We start from the raw sequence: 27677 nt of genomic DNA, 5'->3' as shown, positions 1-27677 counted from the left end.
CTTGTCATAATCCCTGTCTCTTGTCACCATCCCTGTCTCTTGTCACCTTCCGTGTCACCATTCCTGTCTCTGTCACCGACCTTGTCTCTGTCACCATCCCCGTCTCGTGTCACCATCGTGGTCTCTGTCACCATCCCTGTCTCTTGTCACCATCCTTGTCTCTTGTCACCATCCCTGTCTCTTGTCACCATCCTTGTGTCTTTCACCATCCTTGTGTCTGTTGTTTGTTTGTTTGTTGTAGAAAGATTCCAGGTCTGTAAATAATCTAGTCTGGACCAAATAATCCAGTGATTGACATCATGAGCATCGATGATTACTCACGCCTTGACACAGGTTAGCTGTACACAAGTAAAAATACCCCTTTATATCCGCTGGTTTCATATGTAGTTAATATTATATTACTTGCCATCTATTACCCGAATGAACAGGATGTGTAAGGTGACTGTCTATGATGTCACGTGACAAGGCGGCGCGCTGTTCATTGGCACAAGTGTTCTTTCTACATTGAGTGATACTTTTTTTCTTTTTTTTCTTTTTTTTACGTCGCAGTGAATATTCCACCCCTATGATGGCGGTCTGTGAACCAAGCAATCCAGTTATTGACATCATGAACATTGATCTAAGCAATTGGGATACGATGACATGCATCGCCTCTTGGGCTGCTAACGCATAGGTTAATACCAAAGTAAGGTTATTCGAATTGTGTCTCGATGGTTCTTTTTGTATGTGTTGCCTGCGACCTTTATCACTACCGCCTGACTTCCAACATTCAGCTGCCACGTTGCCATTATATGGAAAAAACTGTTAAACCAGCGTTAATCCAACGCGATCCCCGACTGATTCACGTTCTGTCAAATGATCAAGTTCATATTTGTTCATTGTTGGCCTGTAGTGCAAGTTGGTTTGTATCCAGGTATTGAGACTTAAAGACAGGGCTTTTGTATTGTTTTATTTGTTCTTTGACGCCGGTCGCAGCAATAGTCCAGTCCTTTTCACATCAATCTGTAGATAATCGAGCCAGGGACAGGCAAACCAGTGGCTGACAGCATGAAGCCGTCGAGGTACGTAATCCACAAATTGCCAAGAACCCTGATCACCATTTTAGCTCAAAGACAATATTTTGTCTATGAATGCCCAGTATTGGTTCGGGAAGTTGGGTTGCTGCATTTAGTGGAATAGGCAGTAAGTTCGTATTCTTTCCAGCCTTAACCTCACTCTCTCACTCACTCATTCATTCACTCACGCACTCACTCACGCACTCTGAGGCGCATAAGGTTGTGTCCAAACCTCCTCCCATCCTTCAGACCAGACTCGTGTGCAGTCTTGTGCTCAGACTGAATATTGGACTCCCACATCGACCATATTACCATGGCTTATAACCCGCGACGTCCTCATCCGGTATTATTGAGGAATTTAATCTGCCTACCTCGGGAGACTTGGCGTTTGTCAGGATAATACCTCAGCTGGCATTACTGATTTATTCATTATGCAAATCTGTCACCGTGAATGACGGGTGTTGCTTGCTCCTAAAACTACATTAATACTGAAATTATCAAATGAATTCTGTCATTCCCGTCATACAGCCTACTAATCTTAATTACCTTGACACCATGGAACCAGTTTGAAATATCCAACCCTTTTTTCAAACATAATTACATACTCGAAGCCACAGAGATTATAGTTTCATTTACTCATTGTCAAGATTTGCTTGGGACATGGTATATTGTTGAAAGTGACGATGCACCGCACACACTCGCTCACTTTGATATGTGCCTTTCAATGTAGCCTTATTTAATCGTGATTAAATCCATTCCTGTACCGTGTACACGTGCCCATCACCGTCATATTGTTGCAATACTACAAAAGTGGCAAACATCTCACCCTCGCTAGCTCCCACTTTCTCCTTTTAATTATATACAGTGAGTGAGATAGTTTGGTCTAAAGCCGCTTTTAACAGTAGTTCAGATGTATCACAGTGTTTTAACTTGATGTGGCATCCTGAAGAATTTAGAAGGTTACCACTTTGGCGGAACTGATCGAGCAAGGCATGGTGTGGAGAAAGACAGGCAAATCATCAGGGCGAAACTTGGATTTGAACCCACAACCATAGGGACACAAGTGTTCCAGACAATTGCGGTGCCTTAGAGTGAGTAAGTGAGTAGTTTAAAGCCGCGTTTAACATCACTCCAGTAATATCACGGCGTTTCAGCTTAGTGTGGGAGGAAAGCCCAAAAGTGATGCAGGTCTCAGACGTTTACTACTTTGGTGAAACCAACGAGCACGGGTATGGTGCTTACAAACCTAGAAACATAATCGGGACGAACCGGGATTTGAACCCACAATCATAGGTTTCTGGCGTGCCCAAGGGACGCAACTCTGAACAGCGAATCGCGGCGCCTTAGACGACTGGGCCACCTCGGCTGCCTTAAGTATATTCCCAGCAGTGATCGTCCGAAAGCTGAGGTTTCCGGATTAAGTGGATCCGGGTTTAACAGGTTTTATTGTTTTTCGTTGCTCACAAAATATGTTTGCAAACCCCTCGTTGTAATATGTGATATTGTTATGCTTTTGTTTTGCTGTTAGGTGTTGTGGTCAGGAAGGAACAGTAGAGGCGTGACGGTGGTCAGTGCTGACCCCACGGACCAGCAGATAGCCACAGGACACCAACGAGCGGAGGTTAGTACTTACTTCAAATCAATACCACATGCAATGGGTGTTCGTAAAAAACTGATTGCAAATCTCGCAGGATATAATCTAACATTCTTTAACAACAGTCAATACTCTCTCAGGGGATCGCCAAACTTTCAGAAGCGACCTCCTCCGAGAAAGACGCCAATTATCCCATCGGTGACGTCACGGCTCCATGAACGACGGGGTCTTAACTCCAGGTGGAAGACAGTTTGGAAGAGTGCTTGAAATACAGCGAGACGTTAACATATCAATTATATGGCTGGGGTGATTCGATCTTTTCACACGCGACAATGAAATCACAACCCTCGAAATAGAGGTCCTTTCATAATCTGTCTCCTTAGTCTGCCCTGTATCTGTTACAACGTCATCGAGCGCTCAGCACTAGCTGGGATCCACTTATAGATGCCTAACAAGCAATACTCAGATCAGAATTGCCCACTTTCAGAAGCTTCAGATTGCATATTTTGCTGTTGTTACTATACCTTAAATTTGTTAGTTAAATGAATGTTGATTAATGCCGCAATAATATTCCAGTTATATCACGTCGGCTGGCAATCCATTGCATAACTGCAAGACCAACGATCCACACCATGGGGCACAATGACACGTAATCAGAAAAAAGACGCGACAAAACCATTCCCATATCCTTAAGTGAGTGAGTGAGTTGGATTTAACGCCGCTTTTAACAGTATTCCAGTTATATCACGGCGTGTCAGCTTAATGTGGGAGGTAAGCCCGAAGTGATGCAGGTCTCAGACGTTTACCACTTCGGTGAAACCCACGAGCACGGCTATGGTGCTTACAAACCTAGAAACATAATCGGGGCGAACCGGGATTGGAACCAACAATCATAGGTTTCTGGCGTGCCCAAGGGACGCAACTCTGCACAGCGAATTATCGAAGCCTTAGACGACTGGGCCACCCGTCCCCCCGTCAGCTTAATGTGGGGGGAAAGCCCGAAGTGATGCGGGTCTCAGACGTTTACCACTTCGGTGAAACCACCAGATGGTTCAGGGGCATGACGCACAATGTCATATTCTATCTGACTATAGAACCATACATCCAGATGGCAATTTTGCATATGACAATTGAACAGTCCTAAGAATGTTAGATCGTGAAGATCCGGGGTACAATTGATCTTCAGCAGCCTAATGGTATGCTTGTCGTAAGAGGCGACTAACGGGATCAGGTGGTCAGGCTGGCTGACTATATATGTTGATGTATGTCATCGTATCCCAATTGCGTAGATCAATGCACACGGTGTTAATCACTACTTTGTCTGGTCAAGAATCGTTTATTTAAAGACCACCTTCATATAGCTGGAATATTGCTGAGTGCGGCGTTAAACAACAAACTCACAAACTGTAAAGACTCACCAGAGTTGAGCAGATTATTGTAATGTGCGTAAATATTTAAGCGGATGTCTGGTTTAACAAAAATAACGTTTGTAAAAAACCTACTTCAGGTAATAAAGCTTTCAAAACATTCACGAGAGGTGAAGAGCACAGTTGAATCCCCAAGATGTGTCATTCTACGACTATAAAAAAAACGCGGGAATCAATAGATGACGTCACATGATGTGGTTTCTAACCCATTGTCAATAGGGATAATTAGAGTACACATTTAATCCCACATTAAGCTGTCACGCCGTATTACAACTGATGGCGTTACAGTTAACTCACCAGCTTACTCACGCACGGCAACATGAAAGACATGGGTACGATCTACAGTCTGTAAACAGGTTTATGCTAGACATTTATACTACAAAGAGGGAGTCAGTGAGTATTAAACATAACCAACAACACTCCCCTTTGTATATGAAATACATATATGACTACATGCACAATAGGCAGATAATCAGTTTCTTCATTACGGACCGCCCATTGTGCTGTCCTGAAGCTTCTAAGTACGTCTTTCAAATCACTAGTACCCTGCTGGTCTCATTGTCTCATTCTTTTGTTCTCGCCAGCCTAACCGTATATTGGTCCAGCAGATATCCCGTTCTCTGTTCGCAAACCAGCAGACTGTTATTGGACGTCGGCCCACGGCAGTCCTCCACGACGTGGAATATACAGAGAGAACGTTAATAAGTGCCACACGTCGGCAGACACAGAATCAATTCTTACATCCTCGGGTGGACTGGTGTGTGCATGCCGCCGGGAATGTGAGTGTCTTTAATTTTGTAAGTACCAAAACACGTGAAGCTGGTGTATCCTGTAAACATTGATCTTACGAGAGCAGTAGAATTAACTTCATCTTGCAACACGAGCGCACACAATCACGTGGGACTAGTCTGTGTTTACCATGCTCCCTTCAGAGTATGGGTATGTTTGTCCAAGTGGCTCCCTAACGATTTATCGATAAAGATAATATTAAACCTCATGAATGTCCTCACACAGCGGACGTGGCTTAGTTTTGCAAGGATATTGACAACATCTGTGATGTAACTGCTTATATCTGAGTGTCCTCAAAAGACATTGGAGTTACGTCTAAAACGGTAATATACATTGACCCAATGCTATCAAAAGAGCACAAGATTCTTGTGTATTGTATTGGTCTGTCAGGATGGAGAAAAGCAATCTACTTTGCTAAACAAAGAGAATTGATGTTTTTGTTTTTAATTTGGTGAAAGTGAACATGGCTTGAACGTGATTTGTTCAAGTTGGTTGAAATGTGGCAGAGGGATGAAGTGAATTTATGCCTCAACAGTCGACTCCTCATAACACACGTGTCCACTGCGTCCTTCTGAATGGTCAATACGTAAACGGGTTGTAAGGAGCCATTGTCTCCTTGAAGCACATACCAACGATAGAAATTTCAACCATATACTAAACTTAATTACGATAATTTTGGAACATATGAATAATTTTTTTAATGTTTTTTTTCTGTATCTGAGTGTGACGCTTATATCAGAAAATAAAGATTAATGATTTGTGTAATTTTTATACCAAGTCAGTGTTATATAAAAGAATCGTTTGTATATTCACGATAATGTGTACTGGCGGAACACATTAATTGAACGTATATCGTGTTACCCCGCTTTTAGCATCAGGGAGCAACCATTTCCAGGGGTATGAGATGGGGAGATTTTGGTTTGAGATCAGCATATATTTTTGTATTGTGATGGAGCTCAATTTATTTATTTTGAAATAAATTGACTTGAATAACGAACCATATTCTTTGCACAATTGTCTGTAAGAAAGGGACACGTTGCTATTTTTCCCACAAAGCGAGGCATATGTAAAACACAGGTATTATCATTTGTTTTAGAAGAATCCCGCCTACACACACCAATACAGCACATTCCCTTATTTGGCCAATTGGTCTAAGGCATGACATGCTAATGCTTCAGTCACTGACATAAACAGCTTCCCAACGAAATGCTAAGTTAAAACCAGTTATCGTTTTAATCTTTCTTGCCTCCACAACTCAGCACATATCCCCGTTTACCTCGATAATAATTTAGATAAAAGCGACAAAACCATTTCATAAGAAAGAGTCGTTTGTACGATTCCGACGATATCATGTTCAAGTGTTTATGATCACTAGCAAATATTAAACCTTACCTTTCAGTAATGATTAATCGGTAATCTGTCTTAATGACCCAAGGTACAGTATTTGTCCCCACCTTGTGATCGTCTCCGTCTCTGAGTATCGATGTAGTTCAAAGACGCGTGGCTTAGCTATACCTTTCATGAAAAGCGTCAATGAATTGGGATATAAATATTCGTATCATATTTACATTTGAGTCCAAACAAACTGTCAACATCGATCGGTCCGGTCTGAACGATTGTCTTGCTGCGATCTGTGTTATTCTGTGAGCGGATCAGGCCTGGAGTTGGAGCATATTGGCCAGGTGTCTAATCGTTGAGGGGGCTGTCGTTTCCTCACATGGGTACAATGTGTGAAGCAGATTTCTGGTGTCCCTTGCCGTGATATTGCTGGCATATTGCTAAAAGCGGAGTAAAACGTTAACCATCCTCATTCACTCTAATCGTTGAAATGGTTAGTTAATGTCCCAGGCGCTAACTAAAAATGTCCACGATTAGACACAAGGGCTTATTAATACGCTAGCAAACATTCAAAGTACCTCAGCATCTAAAATATTTTAAAAAAAACTTTGTTCTGTTGAGACAAAAGTATACTGAACAACAAAAGTTCCTGTGACATTGAATAAGATTTAATGCCAAGTTTTTTTACCAAATCTGAGACAATTTCGGTTTGCAACAGATACAAGACTCCTGTAAGTGTTCAAATGGTTTAATTTGCCATACTGACTTCAGAAAATGCGTAATTTCATATAAAAAAACCCATGAACATGCCAAAATGTCAATTTACAAATCAATAGCGTGTGTGTCCACCTCACAGCAACACATCTTCGTCTCATGGAATGGACCAAGCGTCGCACAAAGTCCTGTGGGATATCTGTCCATATCTGCTGGAGCATGTTTCGAAGTTCCTGGAGTGTCTGTGGAACACGTGGTTGACGTCGAAGGCGCCGATCCATCTCTTCCAACATGTGCTCGATTGGTGAGAGATGAGGGGAGCGAGCCGGCCAGGGGATGACATTCACGTTGTTTTGTTGAAGAGAATCCTGAACAAGTCGAGCAATATGAGGCCGGGCGTTGTCATGTTGAAAGGTAATGCCTGGGCCACGACGACGCAAAAACGGTAGAACAACAGGGCCGATGATCTCGTCGCGGTAGCGCTGTCCATTGAGATTTCCCTCTACCACCATCAAACGGGTCCTGTCTTGCTGTAATCTCACCCCATACCATAACGCTGCCGCCCCCGAACCGATCTTCTTCCATGACACAATGATTGACGTAACGTTCACCTCGACGTCGGTACACTCGAATCCGTCCATCGCTGAGTCGTCAGTGAACAGAACGTGTCCCCACTGCATGGCTGTCCAGCGTAGATGCTGTCTGCAGCACTGCAGACGTGCTTGACGGTGGTTTCCTGTCAAAATGGGACGTCTGGCGGATCTTCTGGCGACAATCCCTGCACATCTGAGGCGACAACGTACGGTTTGTAAAGATATTCGTCGAAGGCCTGGGATACTTCTTGCAGTCACTGTTGCTGCCTGGAATCGATTTCGTGGGTGTGTTGTACGAATCCACTTGTCTTGTCGATTATTGGTTACGCGTGGCCTGCCACTCCGAGGATGGTCTCTGACTGCATTCGTCTATTGCCAACGTTGCCATAAACACCTAATGGTGTTTCTGTGGACGTTAAATTGTCTTGCAACATCACGTTCACTTGATCCTGCTTCAAGCATACCAATGGCTCGCATACGCTCATTTTCGATCAGGCGTGGCATTTCGTAATGTTGGATTATTGCGTAATTTTGTTGTTTTTTCGAGTGGTTGTTGTCAGCACGATGCTAAACAATGCATATGGAATCCCGTTAACGCACATGTTTTATACCCATTCTTGGGTAGTGAAATGCATGGGGCTTGCATAAAAGTCAACTTTTGCCTGGAATGCATGCTTTTCTGTAGCAGTTGCGTTTTTGTGACTTGATTCCATATATGTACTACACTATTGAAAAACTTGTTTGAAAAAATATTGGTGTCACAGGAACTTTTGTTGTTGAGTATATTAAAAAAACTCACAACTCAGCTGTGAGAACGCTGTGTGCGGTTCCCCTTCGTGATGCACGTGAAATACGTTCCCTAAGTCTTTCACACGTGCACTCCGCTTACTCGGGTCATAATTGCATGTCCCGAGGAAAGTATGCAAGTCATATTGGACCAGCTGGCGCCGCATCTGCCAATCCCCCGAATATTACGTGCATTCAAGGTACATAATAACACACCGAACACGACACAATTATTCTCATTCATAAACGGATCAACTGTGAGTGTTGATGTGAGTCAATATTTGATTGTTAATTCTGCATGATTTCTTCAATGTCGCCTTCACAAAAGACCACATTCGTTAGCCTTCGATAAGATTTCGTGCGTTTATAGCCAACACAAGAATTGGTGTTTAACTAACAATTCGATTAATTCATACTGGTCAAAGCCAAAGAATCTATGGTTTAGTTGAGGTGAGGTGAAATGGGGTTTAACGTCCGTCGCGTTCAAGACTATTGCGACGTGTGTGTGTGGCTGCTTGTACTGGTCCGGACTAATATATGATGCCGATTTTATAATACTAGCCCGTTGAGATACCATGCCGCAGGTAAACATGAATACAACAATCAGACAATATATATCGACTTCGAGCCGACCAATCCTTGTTTTAGCCCCTTAATCCCGAGTGTCAGACAGGGTAACAACAAGTACCATCTTTTAACGTCTTTTGGTATGACACAGCCGGAGATCAAACCCCCGACCTTCCGCTCTCTGCGCGGACGCTCTTTTACTAGACCACGGAGGCAATCGAGCTATGGTTTAAGAAGGTAGATCGTCCGCTGGGGATTCCGGAGTTACACAGGTACCAATTAACCCCTACAATTAACCACTCGTTTGGACCCGTGAAGATCCGGGGTAGAAAAGGTCTTCAGCGACCCATGCTTGCCTTAAAAGGCGACTATGCTTGTTGTAAGAAGCGACTAACAGGATCGGGTGGTCAGGATCGCTGACTTTGTTGATGCATGTCATCGTATCCCCATTGCGTGGATCGATGCTCATGTTTTCAATCACTGGATTGTCTGGTCCAGACTCGATTTATTTACAGACCGCCGTCATATAGCTGGAATATAAATGATTGCGGCGTTAAACATCAAACAAATAACAAACAACCACTCGTTTGTGAGGCCGAGAGATTATTTGTCATATAGCTTTTATACTGATGCGTCACGTACATTGTACCTGTGATTAATTCAAAACCTCAGTAACGCAATAATATTGCGTGATACGAATAAACACGTTTGGCCTACCATGTTTGTGTGTTATCTGGAGACGCATTTAAAGTTTCAATTTAAGCATGAATAATTACTTAACGGCAATCCCTTTAGTCACTGCCATTTGACGGTGCTCCTATGTCTTCCGTAATTAAAACTTGTCTCGAGCGCGTTTAAGAACAATCTTACGGGACTAGCAATGACTTTGATGGTGATAATGGTTCACTCTAATCGAATTACTGTCTTTTTGAGATCGTAGTAAGATCATTACCAGGTCCGGTGATGTTTAGGGATTTTATTGATTTCCGAAACCTGAGCATTTCTCATTTCTTCTTGATAGTCGTACGAAGTGTATAAAGGACATTGTGCTCTGTCTGACATTTGGAAATGTATTAACATTTCCGTGTTCGGAGGAACACGAGATGGAGCGTTATAAGGAATTTCAAATTCAATAGAAAAATGGCATCTCGCCACAGTATGTATCTCTACTTCGTAAGTCACTCCTGAGAATCAAGTCGTTACAATCAACAAGCTTCAAGATTCTCGGGTGAGGTTTATAATTACAAGTCGGTAACGAGGATGTGATGATATTTTGAGATGTCGCGTGAATCGCTTGTCTGGGGATAGTAGTTCTCATCTGTGAATGGATGTTGTAGACTCTCGGAAGTCATTTGCTTGATCCTCAACTATCCAGAGTATTATATCCTTCCTTTGGTCTTGGAGATAAGTTTGTTTGTTTGTTTGTTTGTTGTTAATTGTTTAACGCCGCACTCAGCAATGTTCCAGCTATATGACGGCGGTCTGTAAATTATCGAGCATGAACCAGACAGAACCAGACAATCAAGTGACTGACATCATGGACATCGATGCACGCAATTTGGGATACGATGGCATGCATCAACCAAGTCAGCAAGCCGGGCCACCCGATCCCGTTAGTCGCCTCTTACGGCAAGCATGGGTTGCTGAAGACCTATTCTCTACCCTGATCTGCACGGGTCCTTGGAGATAAGAATCATGTTATGTTAACCTGGCCTGATATAAAAATCACGAGAACGATTTAGTCACATCTTAGTAAATAAAGTAAATGGCGGAGCCCCATTGGATATCCCGAGTAACTTCACGTTTGTGTCACATACAAGATGCAGTACTGTAGATTATTTCATAGTTTCCAGTGATCTTTTCTCAAATGTCATTGATATGTCAGTTATCCAGCGTATAGATTCAGGACATATGCCCGTCAAGGGTACAAAATAAAAAGGGTAATGGAATCCCCAGAAACCACAGATGGTATAGTGGAGACTGTTCCTAGATATATTCTACCAGTTGAAAACTTTGGGTCATATTTACAATGTCTTCGGAATACTACAAGTCAGATTATGTATGAACAATTTTCAGTGATATAAGATGAAAACATTAACAAAGCCGTTGACAAATTATCTGAAATTATGGTTCATAGTGCTCTAAATGGAGGAGCTTATGATACGGCATCTAAGCAAACTAGAAGATCACAACCTCCTTGGTTTGATGATGACTGTGTCCAATTCAAATCAGAGAAATATAGACTACTGAACAAGTTCCGAAAATATACTGAACCAAATTAAAAACTGCACAATCCTAAAATTTTAACATTTTGACCAGTTATCATTGTGGGCCCTTATTGTGTATTTAAACAGTAATGGCCACGTATTGTCTTCAGATAACACCTGTTTTTGTGCAGGTGAATCGATCAAAATCATGTGCACAGCACTACAGTGGCAAAAGTGTTTTTTCACGTGCAACTGGTCATGGCCATAATACAGCACGTGTTTTCAGCCATTCTTGTTAGCAGTCATTAACAAAAAAAGAAACCCACGAGAAAACAAAAGTCTTTACGGTCATTTGTCATGCAACGCCTTTCAAATGTGCAACGTGAACGTGCCATCGGCATGTTGCGGACGGGAACGTCCGTAGCAGAAGTCGCAAGGACGATGGGTTGTAGTCGACGGACTGTTTATGATTTACAGACGCGTCTACAGCAAACGGGTACCCCCGCTGATCGCCCTCGGCCAGGTCGACCAAGGGTGACGTCACATGCAGAGGATCGTCAGATTGTCTTACGTCACCTCCGTAAACGATTTTTGACGGCTACATCAACCAGAAATGAACTGTTTAGGGGTAGACTGAGTGCGCAAACTGTTTGAAACCGTCTGAGAACTGCTCACCTTCAAGCACGACGGCCATACTGCGGGCCGATTCTGACTCAATTACACAGACGTCAACGTCAATTGTGGGCACAGCGACACTTACGATGGACTCGTAATTGGAATCAAGTCGTCTTCAGTGATGAATCCCGATTTAATCTTCGATCTGCTGATGGTAGGGCGATGGTGTGGAGGCGCCGTCATGAACGTTACGCCCAGTGTTGTGTACAGGAAGTTGACAGATATAGAGGCGGAAGTGTCATGGTGTGGGGTGCTTTCTGTGGCAATGCACGTTCCAGGCTTCTTGTCATCCGTGGCAACCTCAACGCTGCTGCTTACCGCGACCAGGTACTGGCACCAGAACGTCTGCCTTTTATGGCAGCATATTGACCCGGTTTGATCTTCCAACTACGACAATGTCAGACCCCAAACAGCAATTTTGACAAGGAATTTCCTTCAGAATGCGAGGGTCAATCTGATGGACTGGCCGTCAAGGTCTCCCGACCTCAATCCCATCGAACACGTCTGGAATGCTCTTGGCAGAAGTCTGCGCACTCTCCAGAACCAACCACAGAATTTGCAAGATCTTGGCACCATTTTGCAGCAACAATGGCGTCGTCTTCCCAAACATGTGTTCACAAGCATCACAAGGTCCATGCGGAGGTGGTGGCCATACACACTGCTGAACTTGTGTGCCATCAGATTTCTCGTGCTTGCGATGATTTAAACTGTTGATGTTATTACCGAATACCGTAGGTGCTTGGAACAAATTATGGTTACCACCGTTAATTAAAATCCTTCTTTGGACATTAATGATTAAAAATTACCTTCTCTGATACATTTTTCCGTTGTATTTTATATTTTGGATTACTTTTAAAAATGTGAAGTTTTTAATTTGACTCAGTATAAATTTGCAAAAATACATTGAAGCAAAGGCCGATTTTAAAATGTGCTGTGAAAGAAAGAAGAACACATATAATATGAAACTGAGTGATGAGATAAATTCAGCAGTAAAGGACATTGACTGTAAGAGATACTGGGATACACTTAAACGTGCCCAACAAAACAAGAACACTAGTAATACAATATCACCTGACGTTTGGGCATCCTATTTTAAAAACTTATTGAACCCTGCAACTACATAAGATTGTTCTGAATTTGATCATTCGGTTTCCCAATTCCTTGATAACCATTCTTGTGAAAATTGTAGTGTATATTTTAGTAATGATTGATGAGACGAAATCACCGCATACAAGATAGAAGAAGACATTTCCAATTTGAAACTCGGCAAAGCATCTAGAGAGGACAGATTACCTCCAGAGTTTTTTAAGTGTGAGGGACCGTTTCTTATTCCCTTTTTGAAATTACTATGTAACAAAGTATTAGATACTGGTATTTTCCCTTCTTCGTGGAACTAAGGTATGATTATCCCGTTATACCAATCTGAAAAAAAGGCGGACCCAAATAATTACAGAGGTATTTCTCTTTTAAATGTTACTGGCAAATTATTCACCTTTGTGTTGGAAAAAAAGTTGAGAACATGGATGGAAATTAATTATTTTATATTGGAATCTCAAGCTGGTTTTCGCTCTAACTATTCTACCATAGATAATATGTACATTTTACAGTCATTGTGCTCGAAATATATATGCAAATCGAAGGGCCGTTTTTACTGTGCTTTCATTGATTTTACTGTATTGACTTGTAATCAAGGGTTGTCATGGGAAAATGTTTAATGTTCTGCAAAGTATGTGTTCAGCAGTAAAAGCATGTATAATGACGGACAATGGTAAAACAGACTGTTTTTCAACGTCCAGAGGTGTAAGACAGGGGTGTCTTTTGAGTCCTGTTTTGTTCATTTTCTTTATCAATGAACCTGTTATTGAAATTTATAAACAATGTAATTATGGTATATTTGTCCAAGATATTGTTGATATTATGATGCTATTGCTTGATGAAGACATTGTAATGTTTTCATTTGCAGCAACCGTTTTACAAAAACAATTAAATGTATTACAATCACTTTGTTTGAAATGTGGATTGGAGGTAAACTTAAATAAATCAAACATAATTGTCTTTAATATTGGTGGTATAGTTGCCAAAAGGGAAAAGTGGACTTATGGAAATGCTTCGGTCAAGGCTAAAACTTACTATTAATATTTGGATATCATGTTTTCATCTAAATTAATGTGGTCAATAGCATATAATTAAAGTTTCGCTGTGTTCATTGAAATTCCTGCATTCTGATTAGCTGAACTGGTCACGTGTTATTGCATTCATTTCCCAATGAATGTAAAACATTAAGCCACGCCCACCGAGGCGCCGTATTTTTTGGTGCGGAATGTCTGGGAATCCCAATATTACAGTCGAGGGAATTCCCTTTCTGCTTATGTGTATCGTCGTGTTCAGGACATTTAGCTACTTTCATGCATATTCATTGTCCAAACTACCGTTTGAGACCGAAGGCCGAGAATTAATGAAACAGCAAACGTGCAGGCTCGCTCGCTTGTTTTTTTTCCGCTCGCCTCGGTTAAACTTTCATGTCTTGGGGTTTCATTTCTAACTTGCATTTTTCCAACTGTGTTTTACCGTAATCAGGGAAGTAATGTTTGAATCTGGCGATAACTGACCATGCTATTTGAAACAGCCGCCTTCTCCTGGACATATTTCGTCCGGTTCGTTGCAGTCTGACTTAATTGGCTACTGACTGTGTAGGCGTGTCAAGTTATGTGCATAAATTAAACGATCACCTGATTCATGTCACGTCACAGTATGTATTCCTGCACCTGGAATGTTTATCAATCTACGCGGATTCATACAATTTGCATATCGGTTTTTCGATTCATACCTCAATGAACCTAAAAAAATACACAGTCAATCCTTAAGTAAACAACTGTGTATAAATTGTTTAAACAAAATAATTATGTATCATTTTCAAGAGCATGCAATATTTATTATTGTTAAATTGCACCAATATTACTATATGGTTCGGAAATATGGGGAACAAAATATAATCCTGCCATCTAAAAAGTACATACCTCATACTTCAAACCTTTTTTTTGGGGGGGGGGGGGGGGGGGGGGGGGTGGTATTGGTAAATATGCCAAGTAAGAGTAGATAAATACTGGATAAAGTTACTTAGAATGGAAGAATGTATTCCAAGTTAAGATCTACATATCTCCCCTTCTTGAATATGACTATAACTCTAAAATGTTAATGATAATTATTATCAACTCACACAATGTATATTTACTGAACAACAAAATGAAAGGTATTGCCTGGGCTCGACGTCGGTACACTCGATTCCGTCCATCGCTGTGGCTGAGGTGAAAACGAGACTTGTTAGTGAATAGAACTTGTCCCCACTGCATGGCCGTCCAGCGTAGAAGTGCTTGACGGTGGTTTCCTGTCAAAATAGGACGTCTGGCGGGTCTTCTGGCGACAATTTCTGCACATCTGAGGTTTGTGAAGATATTCGACGAAGACAAGGGATGCTTCTTGCAGTCACTGTTGCTGGCTCGAATCGATTTCGTAGGTGTGTTGTTCGAATCCAGTCTTGTCGATTATTGGTTACCAGTGCCTGCCACTCCGAGGATGGTCTCTGACTGCATTTGTCTGTTGCCAACGTTGCCATAAACACCAAATGGTGTTTCTGTGGACGTTAAATTGTCTTGCAACATCACGTTAACTCGATCCTGCTTCAAGCATACCAATGGCTCGCAGACGCTCATTTTCGAACAGGCGTGGCATTTCGTAATGTTGAATAATAATTGGGTAATTTTGTTGTTTTCTGAGTGGTTGTTGTCAGCAAGATGCTAAACAATGCATATGAAATCCCGTTAACGCACATGTTTTATACCCATTCTTGGGTAGTGAAATGCATGGGGCTTGCATAAAAGTCAGCTTTTGCATCGAATGCATGCTTTTCTGTAGCAGTTGCGTTTTCGTGACTTGATTCCATTCATGTACTACAATATTGAAAACCAAACTTTACTTGTTTGAAAAATACACTAAAATATTGGTGTCATAGGAACTTTTGTTGTTGAGTATATATTATCTTTTCAGTGGCTACTTCTATAAAGCATGTTTTTACTGTCAGATTCAAGAAGATGTAATTTCTGTATATGCAAGTGAAAACATATTATGAGTTAGCATCAATTGTACTTTAAGCCATATTGCCACAATACTGAATAAACCTGTCTGTCTGTATTTTATCAAGATCACTAGGACCAATCAGATCTCATCATTCTGACTTGGAGGTATGATAAATAGTTTTATCCCACGGCATAATCTGTAGACTTGGTATGAAAGCCCCAGGGCTTTGTAAGTTCAGTGATACACCCCATCTAAACTAATAAATGGTTTACCTCTATCTCTCGCAAGTATAAAGAAAATGTGTACATTTACTACTACAGACTCCATGTCGTGTACCATGGCTATGACCGTTACACAACGTGTAATACATCATGACAAAACAAATGCATATTCCATCTACAATTTTCTCCAATTGACTTTTTTTGTGGATTAGATGTCTTATGAAGACGACTTTATTATTATTATAACGGAGTCGCCTGCGCATATTTCTATAGTTCGTTTCATACTGTCCTCATTGGACTCGGAATAAACCGTTCGTTCGAATTTTTCTCCTGTAAACTTGTCGACAGGACTCCTTGTGACTGAAATACTTCAAACCACAGGTAGGTAGATCGGTACTTATTCGATATTTCAACAGCAAGAGTCTGTGAAACATTCTATCTTGTTTTATCGGTCATATCCGACAATACTTTGACAGTGTGTTTGCATGCCATGGCAATTGCTGTGACCTTTTCTTGACAAGGACACTTAATATAATCACATGAAGAATGAGAGTAGTCAATGACGTCATGTGGAGAAACACGGCTCATTTTGCCTCTTCCAAGGAGCTCTCTGCATCAGCTAACATTTGTGTTGTATCTTCAATCAGATACATGTACTACTCTCTGCCTTTCCCTGTCAAGATCAGACAATCCTGCTTTAGGGGCTCACGCCAGGTGAACCCAGGTCGAACTTTCACCACGAATACAAATGCAGGATGCATCGGGGTTAGGCCCAATCAGATGTCAGCTTTCTGAAACCATTCTTCCTCGCTGCATTCAAAGTTTTAAGGCGATCTGATTCTATTTCTGCTGGGAAGCTGAATCGGAAATTTCGGTCTGAACAGCCTATGAAGTTCAGAAACGACAAAATGTAAAAATATCGACAACATGGCGCAATTATTGTTATTCTCCATTTGAAACTACATAATTATGAACCCGCGAAGATTCCGGGGTAGAATAGGTCTTCAGCAACCCAAGCTTGCCGTAAAAGGTGACTATGCTTGTCGTAAAAGACGACTAATGGGACTGGGTGGTCAGGCTCGCTGACTTGGTTGATGCATGTCATCGATCCCAATTGCGTGGATCGATGCTCATGATATCAATCACTGGATTATCTGGTCCAGACTCGATTATTTACAGATCGCCTTCATATAGCATATAGATCAGTTAGTAGAGATTACTATCCTCTTTTAAAGTACTGTTTTAATAAGTGATATTTACTTGTGTTCTCCTCACAATTTGCCAACTGCAATAGTATATTTACGAAGCTTATAGCTTGTAAGCTTGTTTTCTACACTTTATTAAAGGCTCGTTTCTTAGTCATTCTGCGATCCCTGTTGACAGCTGATGAATACAATTTACTAAAACATGTAAAGAACAAATAACATAAAGAATACAGGCGAAATATACCATTTAATGATTTTCAGTGACATTTTATGTATATTTACATAATACTACAAAATTGACTTGTAAATAAAATAAACAAATCTTTTTTTACACTGGTACAGGCAAACTTAACAAACCCTCCTTCTTTATTGAGTACATGATATGAACGTTTATATTTTGTCAGTCATGAAAACATCACATTAACACGATTACAAGGCCAATTTCCACATAACACTCCGACTCATAGCTGTAATATTGCTGAGTGCGGCGTTAAACAACAAACAAACAAGCATAATCATCTCCCTGTTGCCTCTGACCATGGTGGAATGAGCAATGTCACGTGGCCTTGGTGCCGCGTGCAATCTACCAGGCAGGATGGTAAATTCGCTGGTTACTAACCTTCTGACCGCTGTTACTACTTAAGCAGTCCTTAGATTCACTGGGCCTTTTTCTCAGTGCTGGGACCGACCTTTTATCCTAGGGTTTTACTTGTAGTGTTCGCTGTCCTGAAATAAGTGTTTTGAAAGAAAAAAATATATCGTTCCCCCTTCACGGCAAAAACATGTTTGATTGCGTCATCGTACCCTGACGGCGGGAATCGTGCTGCCAGCGATTTGCCCTGTCCGTTATTGCTCGATTGTATACAGTCCACCGTCAAATAGATGGATTAGGTATGAATGTTGCGTAGAAATCTTTGAATGCTCTTTCACGACCTTCACATTCCAGATGTTCGGCACCTATATTCCGAACATTTCTGAACCCGTGCAGATCTGGGCTAGAATAGGCCGTAAGCAACCCATGCTTGCCGTAAAAGGCGCCTATGCTTGTCGTAAATGTTTTTACCGAAACTTGTTTTGTAAATTCATCAAAATGCCATCATGGACAGTTGCTGTAATCAGACAGTAGCCTGGCCTCATGATAGTGCAAAGATCTGTCTTAAAGTATTGTTTTAGTTGGAATTGGATTTCTATAATCTACTTTTACCTTGTAAAGTGCACGCTTTCATATCGATGGATGTAGCCGCCTTCTTGGATTAGCACCTCTACTCCTTGCTTAGTAATTGCTCCAATCAGTTACTGTGAAAGATATGAACACGCCGCGTCTTGTGTCAACCATGAACACTTTACAACCTCAAGGATTATCTCATGAACTTGGTCTCGATACGTGATGGGATTGAAAGCGACGCCTGGTTGGAGTGTTAACGTTGTGAGGAGCTAATGCGTTGTAAGGAAAGCCGGTAAGTGGCAAGTGACCGGATGTTAAGATGGCTAGTTTCAGCGTAAGCCGCTCCGGCTGAGAACTTCCAAATCCTATCTGACCTCATGTCCATACGAACATCACGTTGGCTGACAGTAGCTTGTTGCCTGAAGACAACTGCTAGAGTTGGATCAGTGCGAATTTTATGTGGGTCATTGTGGTTTGTTTATTTTTCCAGCAATGCTTGTTTTGTTTTGCATGTGAGGTGTATTTGCATGGTGCTTCATCGTCGTTACAAGTATCTGTTACGCTTTATGTCCATTTTCATATGATAATTCATATTTACATAACCCCTGTGTTACAAGACATATGTTTCTCGTGCAGAGCGATACGACGCTTGTCTAAATGTTGTTTGATCAGGGTTACAGCGATCAATGCTTCAGTAAAGCTTTCAATGTGGTTGTGGCAGACATGTTTAGATCAGTTTAACATATCATTTATCAAAGACCAAAATAATGTCCGATGCAATCCCCTCTTTTGACATGTACCATATGTTCTTGTGTTTCTTCGTTGGACACTTGACTTGCCTTTGCGTGTGTTTATGACGAATGCCAACGTTGGGGCCGGACAGTTTCACCTGTTCGTGAACACCTGGTATCATCACTACTTGATAGTGATTCAGAAGCAATGCATACGACAGTCGGGATCGTACTGTTGTGTTTGCAGATCTTTTCTTGCGATTATGGAAAGGGTTTTGTCGCTTCGTTTTATTGAATAACTTACTGAAGTATATTTCTGGTGGGTCTGAAACTGAATCACTGAGTATAAACAAAGTTGGACCCTGTTAACCAGTGTTTGTCGTATGAGCTGACTACTGAGGATTGAGTGGTTGTCATGGTGATTGTGTCTCATCGAGCCCCGGCAGAGCCAACCAGGGATTCATTTTCAAGCCGTCGTGAATGCAGATTGAGTATGGCTGACTAGGGTGTAAAATTACCCGAACTCACTTATTCACTGAATGCGAGTCTGTCGGAACCGACATCGATTTGGACTAGAAATACATGTCGGATTAGGAAACGTTCAGTTTGGACAGAGGTTCTCTGACATTTTTGTCTTTTTTTGTTCAAACTATGACAATTGTTTACCCTGTTAAGTTTCTTAATTACAAAATAACTTGTATAGTCTCCATATCTACAGACTTCGTGATTATATTATTGACTGTCTACCCATGAAGATCCGGGTAAGAATAGGTCTTCACCAACCCATGCTTGTCGTAACAGGCGACTAACGGGATGGGGTGGTTAGACTCGCTGACTTGGTTGATGCATGTCATCGTATCCCAAATGCATAGATCGATGCTCATGATCTCAGTAAATGGATTGTCTTGTCGAGACTCGATTATATACAGACCGCCGTCATATAGCTGGGATATTGGTGAGTGCGGCGATAAACAACAAACAAACAGTTAACTGTCAAAAGTATCTGAACACAACAGTTGAACGCACGATCATGTCCGGTGACTAATTCCCCAAGAAAGTATTACCGTACCATACCCTAATTACACAGAAGCAATGTCGCAGTTTCCCACAAGGAACGAAACAGTCCAGATATACATACACTGGTCATGAATAGCAGACACAATTTAAGATGTTCGTATTTAACGTCGCTCTGTATTTACATTTCAGCTGTATGCGACGTTTCAGCTTAATGCAGATTGCACAAGTCCACCACCACACATTAGCCATAACGATGCGTTCGTATTGTTTCAGTAAAATTGACTGCGGCTGTCCTTGTGTGTAAAACACTCGTTATGTCTACGTAGCCGTCCTGGTTGTGTTCTTTAAATAGATATCCCGAGGGGCCTGGTTTATTTACCAGTGGAAGGAATCAGTGCTTGTAAAGAATATGTCTTTAGTTTTTAATTAAATCTGATCTCTTGTTACGAATACAGACAGCTACATTGGCTCGGGGCAATTAATATCGGTGTCGACTTTGTGGCCGTGGTAAAACGAAAATACTAATTTATCACACTGAACCACAGTATCTCCTTCACATAGGGATAAGGTGTATGCAAGTACGAGTGAATCTTGTTTTGCGGTACAGTGATGATTTGTTCAGCGATATCACCTGCACCTGTACATAGTCAATACACCCGGGATGATCCGGGTTACACTTCCACAACCCATGCTTGTTATAAGAGGCGACTATGCTTGTCGTACGAGGCGACTAACGGGATCGGATGGTCAGGCTCCCTGACTTGGGTGATGCAAGTCATCGCCCCAATTGCGTGGACGAAGCTCATGATATCAACCATTGGATTGTCTGGTACAGACTCGATTTTGTTTACAGACCGCCGTCATAAAGCTGGACTATTGCTGAGTGCGGCGTTAAACAACAAACAGACCTTGTAAGAGGCAGATAAGACCCGTTGTTGCGTCATAGATAAATCACATAACAATATTTTAATACAGCTTTCAATAAAGCATTATGCATGTATGCAAAACAAGATGAAAAGCCGCTGAACATGGAACAGCTATATTATAGTTATTATATGTATTTTAATATATTATGTTAATCACGAGGAGAACGATGAAGTTCTTTTATCGGCTGACTCCGACACCCCGATATTCCGGGCGACTTCGAAGTGCCTGTGTTTGCCGTTCCATCACATAACACATTGTATAGGTTATGTGTCTATTTGAACCACTGACAATCAATACACTCTGTGGCGTCAGAGAACATCGACAGATATTGGCGGACATTCCCTCAACATGAGGACAGCGCCATTGATTACGCTCTAGCTGAGCCCCCATTGCAGTGATTCAGGGGGTACCTCCTCTGTCATGTGGGACACCTCCTCTGTTACCTAGGACACCTCCTCTGTAACCTAGGACACCTACTCTGTTACCTAGGATACCAATCTTAACATTCATGTAAGTATTATCAGTGACTACACTGTATTTTATCTGATATTTGAGATACAATTCTCTCAGTCCAGGTTTGAAACTACCATATATTGTATTTGTTAGTGTGTTTGTTTGCCGTTTAACGCCGCACTCAGCAATATTCCAGCTATATGGCGGCGGTCTGTAAATAAGGGAGTCTGGACCAGTGATTGTCAGTGATTGACATAATGAGCATCGATCCACGCAATTGGGATCGATGACCTGCAAGTCATCGAGCCTGACCACCTGATCCCGTTAGTCACCTCTTACTACAAGCATAGCCTTTTACAGCAAGTATGGGTTGCTGAAGACCTATCCTACCCCTGAACCATCACGGGCCCCATATATTGTACAGCAACGACCACCAACAACCAACTATTCTTTCATTTTATTACGTTTTAAATGTTTAAAGTAGTCGACTTGGGACGGAGTTTTAGCCGTGCGGTTTCGTGATCACGACATTATTATCAAACAGAAATAATATCCTTCAAGTTAAACGATTATAAATGGAGATTACTGAAAAAGAATTAGAAATTTGTTTATAAACATATGGTCCATATCATCTAATCAAGTTAGAATGGGTTTTCAGCAACCCTTGCTTGTCGTAAGAGGCGACTAACGGGATCGCGTGGTGAGGCCCGTTGACTTGGTTGATACATGTCGTATCCCAACTGCGTAGATCGATGCTCATGACATCAATCACTTGATTGTCTTGTACATACTTGATTATGTATAGGACAACCGTCATATAGCAGGAATATGGCTGGGTGCGGCGTTAAACAACAAATACATATGACAAGAACGAACACCCGGTGTTTGTGCCCGTTTGGTTCCTGCAAACGTTCAGTTCTCTTCCTCATGTACCCACAACCACCCATCAAATGTGTGTCTTGTTACATCAGCCCCGGGCGCACTATTCCCTGCAGAGTTGCGTCCCTCAGGCATGCAAGGAACCTATGATCGTGGGTTCGAATCCCGGTTCGTTCTGACTATATTTCTAGATATCAGAAGCACCATACCTTTGCAAGTAGCGTCTCTAAAGTGGTAAACGTCTAAGACCTGCATTATATCGTGTATATCTCTCACATCAACCTAACATGCCATGATATAACTGATATACTGTTCAAAGCGGCGTTAAACCCATCTCACTCACTCACTCGCTAACTGACACGAACCAGTGGATAAGTGAGGTAACTATCAAGCTGAGCAGACATGTATACGCAAGCACAATATCAACAGGGACTGCTCACAGGCAACTGACCAACATGACCACGACTAGCCGCTCTCACATCAATTCTTACACAAACATGTCATCACTTATCTTGACGTAACCGTGACAACGACACGGCCGCACCTATCAAGCGTGACTTTATCTGCCTGCCATTCAAGCTGTATCGGTCAATTTCTTTACTCAGTGACAATTTAATTCCATATAATTTAGAACCGACACCTTTTTCCCAATTATTGAAATTTTCCGAGGCGGGTGTCACGTGCTCGTCAAACTGACATTTTCCATGTTTGTTTCAATATTGCTCATCCCCGCGTACACAACACAGTGGGCCACAATCGATGGCTTAGCCCTGTCTGTGCTGACACCGCACACTGTTCTGGGCAATTTGTGGCAATTAGGACAAGCCAACCGGCATGTTGATGAGGATGTTGTGTTGGATCGCGTTTTCCCTGTTTATTATATCGCCTCGGCGAGGAATGAGACTGTTACAAAATAATTTACCGCCACAATTAATATTCCCTGGACATGGTTGATGCCCTGAGAAATATTCAATTGTTCACAGAGGAAAAATATAGAATGACTCTGACATAAATCCCAGGCCCTCAAACCCTAGAACAGTTATTCCAGAATCTTCAAACACTTTGGATTTTGTATCACCAAGTTTTATTTTCCATTTGACGAAACTAACAGTTTTATGTGATTGTGGTCAAGTGGTCTTCAGCAACCCATGCTTGTCGTAAGAGGCCATTTTGTTTGTGGTAAGAGTTTGTCGCGACTAACGGGATCGGGTGGTCAGGCTAACTGACTTGGTTGATGCATGTCATCGTATTCCAATGGCGTAGATCGATGCTCTTGATGTCAATCAGTGGATTGCCTGGTCCAGACTCGATTATTTACAGGCCGCCATCAAATAGCTGGAATAGTGCTGAGCGCGGCGTAAACAACAAACAAAAATATTGTCTTTGTAGAGATTATTATAAACGGTTGGGTTATACGCTGCTTTGACTAGTATATCAGTTTATCTCATGGTGTGTCAGAATAAATAAAAGAGGAAATCCCAAATTGTTCGTAGATGTTTACTGCTTTCATGAACCCAACAAGGCCCTAAATGCCAGAGTGCCAGGCAGGGTAACAGCAAGTGCCATCTTTTAACGTCTTTTGTTATGACGCGGCCACTGAATCGAACCACCGAATTTCCGCACTGTCCACAAGACCGTGGAGTTTGTCATCGCAAGAGGGCCACGCATGGTCTTATGTGTCCAATAGGACAACGGAATTGAGGAAAACAAATTAAAATCCAATATTTATGATTAGAATAGATCTGGAACATTAATTCGTTGGTTAATGCGGGAATAATGTTAATAATGTTAAGTTACAATTATGCTTTACACCAGAGTTCATGGCTGGGCTTTGACCCTGAGTCTGTGTCTCTGCCCCTCCGTATGTACAGTACGTACAAATACGTTAATAATATATAGGATGTCTTACTGATGTCCTACTGATGTCCTACTGATGGCTACAGAAAGACTAACAGTTCAACACCTAATAACCCACCAGTAAGCAAACACAATTTACATCCACCACATGCTTAGTTGCTCCCCAGCAATCTATGCTTGTCGTAAGAGGCGATCAGATAAATCGGGTGGTCAGACTCGGTGGATTGCGTGTCATCGTGCCCCGACATATGCATCGTTGCTCATAATATCACTCACTGGATTGTGGTCTAGACTCGATTACTTCACACCGCCATCACAGCTGGAATATTGCTGAGTGCAGCGTTAACATGGAGCGGATTGGATGCGGGGTTTCAACAACTCAGAAAAGTTAGATACGCAGAAGTATTGTTTATAGACAACTGTCTATGGAGGCGCGATGCTTACACATCAGAGACATTCGGGCTTTCCTTGTAGCTTGTAATCCCTATAGTGTGTTTACCATTCACGTAAATCCGACCTTTTATTCGGGGAATATTAAAACACGTTTCATCTCTAATGGAATAGTTCCGCTGTTTTCTATGATTTCGTTACGTGCCAAAAACCTAACTGACGGTGAAAGGAGACCGCATTAGATTATACATCTGAAAAAAGCAACATTTTTTTGCTAAAATCTAAACCGAACACTGCATTCGGTGAAATCAAATGAAATCCCAAGACTATATTTTGACGAGACTTCCAAGAAGCACATTTGGATTAAGGACGAGCAGCTGACAAAGATGATTATCTTCGCGTTTCCTCATGTTTGAAAGAGCCATTAATGGCATCTATTACCACTGACGTTACCACAGGGGAGCAATGCCAGCAGATAGACCAGTAGCGTCGAGTTACCTATTTCAAAAGATTGGTTGTCGTAATATCCCGGTGTCGCCAGACTCGGAGATAACATATTTTCCTTTCCGCCCGGTCAAGTTGTGTCGGCGCGGTATTTCCATGTTTTATTCGTAGCACTATTACTTAGAGATACCGGGGACTTTACATTGAACTGTTGCAACTATTCTGAACCTTTGAATGCATGAAGGACAAAGAGATGACGAATTATTCTGGTGATGTTACCGGGTGCGGCGTTGAATCCACTATGTGCTGACTGACTTCCAGCTATAATCACTTGTCACCCCCTACCGGTTTCGCCCGAGCTTCATTAATTAGAACACAGCTTCAGGCGGGATGTGGGCTAGGGGTGAGTCGTGACGTCATCATGCCTATGTGACCAGCGCGTGTCTCGGGTAACACCTCGAGGTTTGGAGTCTGACTTGTACTGAGGGCATAAGTGTCCCTACTCCCCCTCCCAAGCGTTGTGATTCCCCATTTCTACCGCAAGACCTCCCTTGGTCGAGGTACGTGTTGATCTGCTGATCGATATATCCCGGCGTCTCGCAGCTTGACTGTCATTAAATACATCTTGCAGCTCTTCCGTGTCAACTCTGAAGCGTCGAGCGTCGTGCTGTCGGATCACCTTTGTCACTGGTCATTTGGCGCCACCCATCCCTTCATCCATCCATTCTGCGTCTGGAGACCGTCGCTGTAAAGACGGGGCAGTGTTCCAGTACCCAGGTAAGTGAAGCATACTTCATTAATTCCCACTTGGACACTAAAAGCATATTGCAGGCAGTCCATTTCCTACAAACTCCGAAAAATAATCATAAAATACCCCCAATCAATCCGCAGCATCGGTATCTGTGTATGAATATTGATCCTAATGTATATCAATCACAACCAATTACAATCGAAGTCGATAGACGTGTCATATAATCCCTGCTCGGACTCAGTAATGCAGTGTTCGTCTTTCACCGGGGTTAGTCTGTCAGTGTGACTATACCTTTTGTCCACACATGTGAGCAGTGAGATTTAACGAGGTTTTTTTACCGTGTTCGATTGACAGTTGGCTTACATATTTCAGATACAGCGGAGGCTGTCGGCATCTTTCGCAGAAATGTTGTCGTCAGGTCGACCCTCCACTGGGCAGCTGTGTCCACGGGGTGGTCATCGTCTCCCGAAAAGCAGGGCCCACTACCGTATCGTCGTCATGGGGGCGGCGGCCGTCGGGAAAAGTGCGATCATCTCTCAGTTTCTGTACGATAGATTCGTGAAGGAGTACAAGGCCACGGTTGAGGACCTCCATCGAGGGGAGTACGACGTGAACGGCATGCACCTCATCCTCGACATCCTCGATACGTCGGGGACGCATTCATTCCCGGCTATGAGGAAACTAGCTATAGCCACCGGGGACGCGTTTGTGCTGGTGTATTCTGTGGACGATGATTCCTCTTTCTCAGCTGTGAAACAACTCCGTGACGAGATCATAGAAGAGAAGAACAGCGAAGACGTTCCCATCGTCATCGCCGCCAACAAGACGGACGTTACCGAAGAGCGGAGGGTTATCGGGCGTGAGACGGCCGAGACGCTTGTATGTATTGAATGGGGGAACGGTTATATTGAAGCCTCAGCCAAAGACAATATCAACATTGTTGGCATTTTCAAAGAAATTTTACGACAGTCCAATATTCAATATGCCCTCAGCCCAGCCGTTCGTCGTCGACGTCGGTCCATGCCGGCAGTGTTGGTACAGCGACGACAGCTCGATCCTCCTAAAAGACATAGTTGTTCGTTAAACTGATGGAACCCCACAAAGAGCATGTACGGTATTCTACAGTTGCCATGCCATCCGTACGGACATCCATGTTTCCCAAAAATCCTACGGAACTATTTGTCTCATCCAATCCTTATGCAAGAAAAGTGTTGCAAAGATATCCTCATCGGTGTTCCAGGAGACGCCGTGACCTTCACCTTGACGTCGAGAACAGTCCGCGTGGCGTTTTTACACGCTGAACGTTGATACAGTGACGACGGTGGGTTCTCTTTTACCAACCGATACCCCTATCATTTGACTCGTTGACTTTTAAGTAAAACATTCCTGCCTAAAATTGTATCCATGTATTGGAAGAAGAGTTTTTCGTGTAAGGCAGTAGAGTTGTCTCAATTACGTCGCAGAAACTTTTTCAAATTGCACTGACTGGTTCTACAACGAAAGTCATTCATACACCACGAACTGAAGGTAGCAGTTCTTGTAAAATAGACTGGGAGTCCTTAATTCCTGACTTTCTGTGCCTGTGCATGTGTCGTGTGGTGTTGTATGATAGTTAATATAATATTGATCACATAATTGTCGATACCATGATGATAATATATACTACTCGACTTTTCATAGGGACACAATTATACCAAAATATCCCTATTAACAGGTGAGGACTATATGTTGATAAAATTATGATATATGTTGATAAAATGATGTGATATGTTGGTATATCATGTACATACTTCTCTATCAGTAAACGGCGTGAACAAA

General features: G+C 42.2%; 1 protein-coding gene across 2 annotated transcripts; it reads left to right on the top strand.

The window, feature by feature from the left end:
• Positions 1–4697: 4697 nt before the first annotated feature.
• On the top strand, positions 4698–27677 carry LOC124140094 (ras-related protein Rap-1b-like). 2 transcript variants are annotated; one of them, XM_046507451.2, is made up of 3 exons: positions 4698–4873; positions 25740–25885; positions 26232–27677. In XM_046507451.2, the coding sequence occupies exon 3, from the start codon at positions 26265–26267 to the stop codon at positions 26946–26948; it is 684 nt and encodes a 227-aa protein (XP_046363407.1). In that variant the 5' UTR covers positions 4698–4873; positions 25740–25885; positions 26232–26264; the 3' UTR covers positions 26949–27677. The 2 variants fall into 2 exon arrangements, with proteins under 2 accessions (XP_046363407.1, XP_046363417.1); XM_046507461.2 differs by lacking the exon at positions 4698–4873 and adding an exon at positions 21333–21595.

Source organism: Haliotis rufescens, unplaced genomic scaffold (genome assembly GCF_023055435.1).
Source record: "Haliotis rufescens isolate VD_foot unplaced genomic scaffold, xgHalRufe1.0.p SCAF_28, whole genome shotgun sequence".
Taxonomy (NCBI): Eukaryota; Metazoa; Mollusca; class Gastropoda; order Lepetellida; family Haliotidae; genus Haliotis; species Haliotis rufescens.
Note: the sequence above shows the minus strand (reverse complement) of the source record. Positions and strands in the feature narration are given on the sequence as shown.